Source organism: Epinephelus moara, chromosome 20, assembly GCF_006386435.1.
Source record: "Epinephelus moara isolate mb chromosome 20, YSFRI_EMoa_1.0, whole genome shotgun sequence".
NCBI lineage: Eukaryota > Metazoa > Chordata > Actinopteri > Perciformes > Serranidae > Epinephelus > Epinephelus moara.
In genome coordinates this window covers 12,880,994-12,888,445 of record NC_065525.1, presented here as the reverse complement: position 1 = coordinate 12,888,445, position 7,452 = coordinate 12,880,994, and the positions used below count along the sequence as shown (strand labels likewise).

The 7,452-nt window shown below is 43.0% G+C and overlaps 1 protein-coding gene across 1 annotated transcript in view; it reads left to right on the top strand.

Annotated features, from left to right (window-relative positions):
- The window catches only part of zcchc14 (zinc finger, CCHC domain containing 14), a 48,820-nt gene that overhangs the window by 31,816 nt on the left and 9,552 nt on the right, over positions 1-7,452 (top strand). The window contains exons 11-13 of the mRNA XM_050074003.1: positions 2,293-2,390; positions 2,603-2,755; positions 5,528-6,751. Coding sequence (XP_049929960.1) covers positions 2,293-2,390; positions 2,603-2,755; positions 5,528-6,751 — 1,475 coding nt within the window. The remainder of the gene's footprint in view (positions 1-2,292; positions 2,391-2,602; positions 2,756-5,527; positions 6,752-7,452) is intronic.

The following is a 7,452-nucleotide window of genomic DNA, read 5'->3' as shown; positions in this document are numbered from 1 at the left end:
TTAGATTTCTAAATAAACATTCACCTCGTCGCTAGATAGACCTACTCCTGAAAAAGTCGTGTGCAAGGCTTTTTGTCCCTACGAGGCCACCGTCATTTACCCGACGGGAGGGGTGAGCGAGTGAGCCCTGCAATCTAGAATTTGACCACTGATGTCACTGTTTTCAACCCATTTTACACACTGGCCCTTTAAGACATTGGCAGCACTGAGCTCGACAGCTCCCCAAAAGTAAAGTCAAAACATCTCGATTCCCGCCCTCTCCTCCCTAGTGGCTGGCTGCAGTGGTCATAAAGTCCGCCCCCTTCGTATTAGGGGATTGGACAAAGTTTAGTTTTAATTAGTTACTTGATGCTATAAAATGGAGCTTTGGCGTCATGACTGAGCGCTGTGTGTGTCAGTCGGTGTGCTTGTCATCAATAGCGCTGCTCGCGATTGAGTCGAACACGTATATGGGTGGGAATTCAATACCGTGGCTTCACTTTCCGGTCGCTACTATGCAGACTGGCTCCAATAGTGCAAGATGGCAGCAGCTGTATCGAAGATATTTTGGCTTCATTTCTATACAGTCGTCCATCTTTATATTCAGTCATTGTAGCTTAACACAGACAAAAGAGTGATATCTTGTAATCTAACTCTCAGCAATCATGCAAATTAGCATGTTTTCGATAACGTTGAATATTCCCTTCACGCCATCAAAATGCTGAGGACAATGGGAACAAGCAGCATTCCAGTTAAAGTGGTGGTGAGGCTGCTACATCAGAGCTGTGGAGTTGGCCATGGTATGATTGAAATGTTAACAACAGCTGATCATCGTAGATAAATCCCAACATTCTGAAAGCCACTGTTAGTAGAACAAAATCAAATCAACAGGGAAACAATGTGTTTTTTGTAAACCTGTTTATGTGTAATGAGTGTGACCTAAATATTTACGAGGTGAGGACAGATTCATACGCATATTACAAGAGTCCTTATGTTTTCAATTTAAAGTTGCACAGTCTTAGTTTTGGCAGGTGGTATCCCTTGTATCTAAACTCCATGGAATTGAAGTGCCATCCTGTTAGACCCTGCTCTCTGAGTAACATCTACTGTATGTGTTTGTTGGAGCCAATAGTGGCTTAGCACGCATCCTCTCACGTTGTCATGTGCTCCGAATCTGCCAGAACATCTGGAGAAAATCAGGAGAGCAGATTTTGCACTGAGGGCACACAAAATCACTTAGAAATTACTCTGAAAAAATCTGTCCACTTATCTTAACTAGCATATACATTACAGCTTGAATTTGTTTGTCCTCGTGCATAATCGGTACATTCTCATATAGTGGAAGTGATGAATGCAGTGTAGATGCAGCACTGACAGGTTGGCAAGTGATGCTGCTGCTGTCCTCAGGCCCTGCGATGTGACTTCAACATGAGGCTTGTTGGCATTAAACCCAGTGCAGATCTGTGTGGCAGCGCATGGAGAAGTTAGCAGATGCTTTGTCCTATTAAAGATTAACAGACAGACTGATTGGCTGCTGATTTCAACAGTAAATATGCATCAGTAACGGTCCATACAGCATCAATGGTTAACCAGCTATAAGTGGGCCACAGAGATAAGATATACCTGTGAGCAGATAAGCAACAGAGACACATGCAAGAACACAAAAACATGGACTTGAATATGAATGCGTCCTCATGCCCTGACCCTCTTACTTCCTCAAACACTTCCATCCACACACACACACACACACACACACACACACACACACACACCTGGGTTCTTCACACGTGAACCTGCTCCTGTTATCTCTCAATCGTGTTTCCATCCCCAGTGTCAACAGGTTTCCATTAGACAGGTGGTAACACGTGTGTATGTGTGTGTGTGTGCATGCTTAAACAAGACACGGGAAATGGAAAGTTCCTGCAGTGGTTTTCCAGGCGACAGGTTTGCAGATGTAGAGCAGCAGTTGGGACACAGAAGAGCATGTTGGGTGGATAATGTCTCCCTCTGGTGGTGAGAGGTGGACACAGGCTGCTGTTAAACTCCTGGGCCCAAACTGAGAAAGTTTAGTCATACAAAACAGTTTTTCAGAGAAGCTTGGGCCATAAATTAAAATTTGAAATTTTATATTTAATGGTATCTAAATTATTTTATGTCTGTCTGTCTAAAAGAAAAGCTCCATCACATGAACTTTACGTATCATTGCCCTTTTATATTTATGCTAAAAATATGCTTCTAAAAATAAACTTGATGTTTACAAAACAGGATGCACCACAACATGCGTCACACCTGTCTGTCTGTGTGTGTCCCCAGCAGGGAGATGAAGATGGAGAAACGGCCCTGCAGCGGCATCGCCAGGGTGACACCTTCCAGTCACATGGGACCCTCAACACATCCCACCTCCACTGCAGGTAACACAGCTGGTTTGTCTCAGCCTGTCTCTGCTCAGTCACCTACAATGTTTAGATGTGAGACCAGGTCAAATGTTTGTTGCCAGAGGGCCAAAATGAGTTGATTCATTTGTATGAATTTGTATGATTGTGAAACAGCCTCAGTGCTCAGTTTCCTGGATTAAAAAAGGTTTAAAGAGCCTAAAGTTGCAGTGTGTTGAAATGTATTTTAGGAGAGCTGCGAGTGGAGGTGGACGCTGTGCCACATCATCACCCCATCTCGACAGACAGCAGCTCGTCCTCAGGCTACTCCAGCTCTTCCTGCTCCCCTCGGATACCACTCTGCTGTGACTCCACCTTCGACAGGACCAGGGACATTCACAGGCGTAAGTTTTCTTACAAGACTGCTGAATTATCCCAGAGTAATAATCCTGAGAAAAGGACCAAAGCCAGATCAAAGTCTTGAATGTAGCAGCTTTGAAGTGGTGTTAGTGGCAACTCAGTGATTATTTGACTTAATGCTCAATTCTTTATTAATTTATTCCCATTTAGGTACAAAATAGCAATAAATTCTATTATTTTAAGATAATAAATGTACATTAATATGGGCTGGTTGACCAGAAGGCTGCAGCACTTGTTGGATTTACACAATATTTCCACTGTATTATTATGGAAACAAAGAAAGGCTGTAAAATTTCAACATAAAAGTTTGTAGCCTAATCTTGTCCGCTAAAAATCTGTTCAAATTCCACATTCCCTAGCAATTTTCAGATCTACAAGTTCAGGTCAAATAGAAGAATCAAACTGCTGAAAAAACTGCATTCATCTAATGCAATCAGCAAAATTCAAGATGGAAGATACAAACTTGAACCTCCAGGCTGCCGAGGATAATCAGCCGATCAGACCTGTGCACTGTCAGGTATATCATCCATGAAAACTTTTTTTGAATTCTGAAGATCTTTTTGTTTGTTTGTTTTTCGAATTAAAATTCAGATATTCAGTTTTCCTGGTATAATACTATAAATTCAGTGGTATTTTTAGTAGTGATAAAATGTTAGTAATGGGGATTAAGTTACTTATAAAACTAAAATTATTATAATTTTGGAAAAAAACAGCACACCTCTAAACATTTACAAAAACCCTTTCTATCCCTGGTAGTCAGTGGTTGAATTGTAAATTTTTAACAAGGGTGATGCAATGTAGCTTTGATTTTTTTGTGTGCACACATCATCAAATGTGACAGCACAGATGTGCAAAATTAATCAAGATAACAAAAAATATCATGACCTATACCTGCTGCCCTTAAAATAATGCAGTAGTATTGCTATTGCAATACAGACAAAAACATTTTAGAGTATAAATAAGAGTAGTTCTGAAATAGCTGTGAAAATTAATCTTGGAGTCATTCTTATCCTATAGACATTTCCTTAGCCAGTTATAATTTCTCCTTACCTGTGAAGCCTTGGGCTGATAATTGGTGCTGCTGTCAGGTCCCTGTCCTGATACCTGCCTGGTTTCTCCCTGTCCCTCTTCTATCCATTGCAATAATATAGATAATAAATGTGCAAAGCAACATTTAGAAATAGAATTAAGAATAGTAGTGGTGACATAGCTGTGGAAATTAACCTCAAAGTCACTTTTATGCTATAGATATTTTCTCTCAGCCAGTTATAATCTCTCCTCACCTGTGAAGACCCTGCATGATCATCCTTGCTGGCCTCTGGTCCACTGTCTCCTCCCTGACCCTGCTCTTTATATTGTGGCAATAAAGATTAAAAAAATATGTGCAAAGCCATAGTGAGCACAAGTTCTGCGCAGAAATTAAGGAGGAGTGGGTTTACTCCTAGCATGAGACTAGCTAGCAAGTGAATTAACATAGGTAACAATAACATTAGTGTTCTTGTTAACTAGCTTAACTTGATATATTGGCATCTATTAATTAGTCATCTTTTAGCTAACATTACTATCTACATGCAACAGCATTACTCAACTTACAGGGTTAGTTTGGTAGACACTGTGCAAGGTTTTTTGCTTCTTGCTGGCTGGTTTGCTGAACATAGTTAACACACAGCGGCACTGCCCAGCAGCACATGTCTTGTCTGTGCGATTGATTCAGATCACAACACAACAGCATATGTATGCAGCCTTCATGGTGCATTTAAAGTCGCCCCCCCAACCCCCCCAAAATACGTCCCTGCCTGCACAGATTCTAGATTAACAAGGGGGATGGTTTTTGGTCAGTTTTCTAACAAAGGGGATGGTATCCCCCCTCATCCTCAATTCAACCACTGCTGGTAGTACATAATTCTCAGTAAAGACAAGGGGTTAAAAAAAAATCAATATTGTACAATCCAGTTATCATCTTAATCTCCCTCCCTATACACATCCATCTTGTTATTGGTGTAATACTAGTGACAAACAATCTTGAAGTCATTGTCTGCCATAAAATGTAAAACAAAAAAACAAAAAACAAAAATGGTGCCCATTTCTAATTTCCCAGCCCATTATGTTAATCAGACTCTCTGAGGCCAAAGACAAGACATCTCCTAAAACTAGACTAAGATCTTCGGACGATATTTCAAAGCCACGACATGTTAGGCCTGTAACATACAAAAATTAATTTGTTTGTGTTGCGTTTTATTTATTGAAATCCAAGAACTTCTGACACTCCAATATCAGTGTACCATTTCCCAGGAATCTCGGGATTAAAAGTGGTGTAGTTAAACAGATGTAATGGCAGCCCTGAGCAGTCATTTATTATACTGTCTCTTGATTAAGTTTTATGTATTTTTTTATGGGCGATCTCGGGATGAGCATTGCAAATTAGCTGAGGCTATAAATATTGTAGAGTGTGGCATCTTTTTATGGTGCAATACTTGTCGCTATACAAATAGAGATTTTACTGCATCTAAAAGTTGTGTTGATATGTCTGGTGTAACGGCTGTGAGAAAAAAGTCATATTACTGGAAATACTGAATCCCCTGTGAGTGTAATCTGTGTAATACTGTGTACCTTTAAAGGAATATTTTTGATTTACTCATTATTTGTATTGATGTCTAACATGCCTATACTGTCTGACTGTCATTTAGTCCCAACAGATTTGCACATACACACATAGGCATTAGCTTTTAACACACCACTGTGTATCTGTGTTCCAGGTGTGTCAGGTCCAGACGCAGCAGGAGGGGGTCCAGAGAAGGACCGGTCCTGTCTCTTCATCCTGAACTCCAGCTGCCCCACAGGCTCCAGTCGCCCCACAGCCCAAGTCCTACCTGTCCAAACCGACCCAGCTCCTCCTCATCCTCCCTCCTGCTCCTCCCACCTCCCCCTCGGCCTGCCGCAGTCTCCTTACCACCCACAGGCCAGTTACCCCCAAACCCTGCTCTCCCCGGTCTCAAACCCAGCACGCATCCTGACTTCCCCTCGTAAGCCCCGGCCCCCTCCGCTGTGCACAGAGGACAGGACTAAGCCGCTGGGCTCGGGCCTGCCTGTAGCTGGTGCAGGCTTCAGTGCTGGGCTCAGTGTGGGGATGGGGGTGAGGCTGGAGAGCCTGTTTCCTGGGCTCAACATGGACGGCTCCTCCACACTCCAGGACTCGCTGGTTTGCCGTGGCCTGGCGGGAGGAGCTGTGGGTCTGATGGTAGAGACCAGCTCTGCTCTGACCTCCACCTCCAACAGCCTCCACCACGTCTCCCACCCCCCTCTGCACTTCCACCTCTCCTCCTCTTCATCCCCCTCTCCATCTGGATTCTACTCCTACCCACCTACCTCTTTCTCCTCTTCCTGTCCCTCCACAAAGTCTGCCTCACAGTCTGGCAGCTCCAGCAGTGCCAGTGGCTTTGTTTCCATGGCAACCACAAGCAGTCTTCCTGTGGCTGCTGTGCCAGGCAACACTTACTACCCAGCCCAGCCTACCTCTAGCCCCTCCCCTTCCCCCTCCTCTGCCTCTTCATTGGATCAAAGTTCAGGTCACACCCCCTCCATGTGTGTCTGCAGCTCCTGCGGTTGTCGGGGGAACTGCGGTGCCTACGGGGCGTTACCTGGATACGCAGCGACTGGCTACCTGCAGCCGTTCTCGGCTGGCCCCTCACTCTTCACCCTGGGCCCTCTGCTCCACCTCAGCCCCCTGATAGCCTCGTCGAGTGCCGGTGGCCCCGGAGCTTCACCCTTCTCCTACCCTATGATGGTGCCACCGCCCCTGTACCGCCACAGCCCTGTGTCACATGACCAGCAGCAGGGCTTTGCCTTCTACCATCCCCATGGCATTTTGGGAAATGGAAGCCAGAAACGGGCTCCAGGGAACGTGTCATGTTATAACTGTGGTGCCACCGGACACAGAGCAGAGGAGTGCAAACAGCCAGCCATGGATTCAGCACAGCAAGGTGAGCGAATGACTTAAAGCAGTTATTATTTTCATGCTTTGTCAGCGGGCAGTTCAATAATGATCAGCTAAACTTCCCATTATAAAATATAATTATTACTTTGTAATTTTGAATTAGCGGACTCAATTTTTTTTCCAATGCTTGCTTTTTATTATCTTGGCATTAATTATAAAGTAAATAGTGAGAAGGTATACAGTTGACTTAGTAACACACTGCAGACTCATTGGATAGATAGTTTTATATTGTAATATTTTCAATTATTTAATGGTAATATTCTAAGTTCTATTAATGCAAAACAAAAAAAATTTAGGGGCTGGCCTGCAAAAGCTTTTTTTTTTTTCCTGAGGCCAGTGTATTTTTTTGATTATTTGCAATGGGAATGCCATATATTAATGCTAGGCTACAAATGCCAGCAGCATGATGAGGCACTGAGCATCCATTTTGCGTTGAGGGCTACATGTTTTGCGTTTGTTTTTTTTTCCCTGAGTGCCAAGGTCAAGGTCAAATTTATTTATATAGCACATTTAAAACAACCGAGGTTTGCCAAAGTGCTGTACAATCTAGAAAGCACTAAAGTATTAAAATACAACTATAGAAATAGAAAAATACAGTATTTGAGCACACAGTACATGGAAATATTAAGAGTAACAAGAGAAAACAAAATAAAGTGCACAATAGGCACAAAATTCAATAAAAACAAT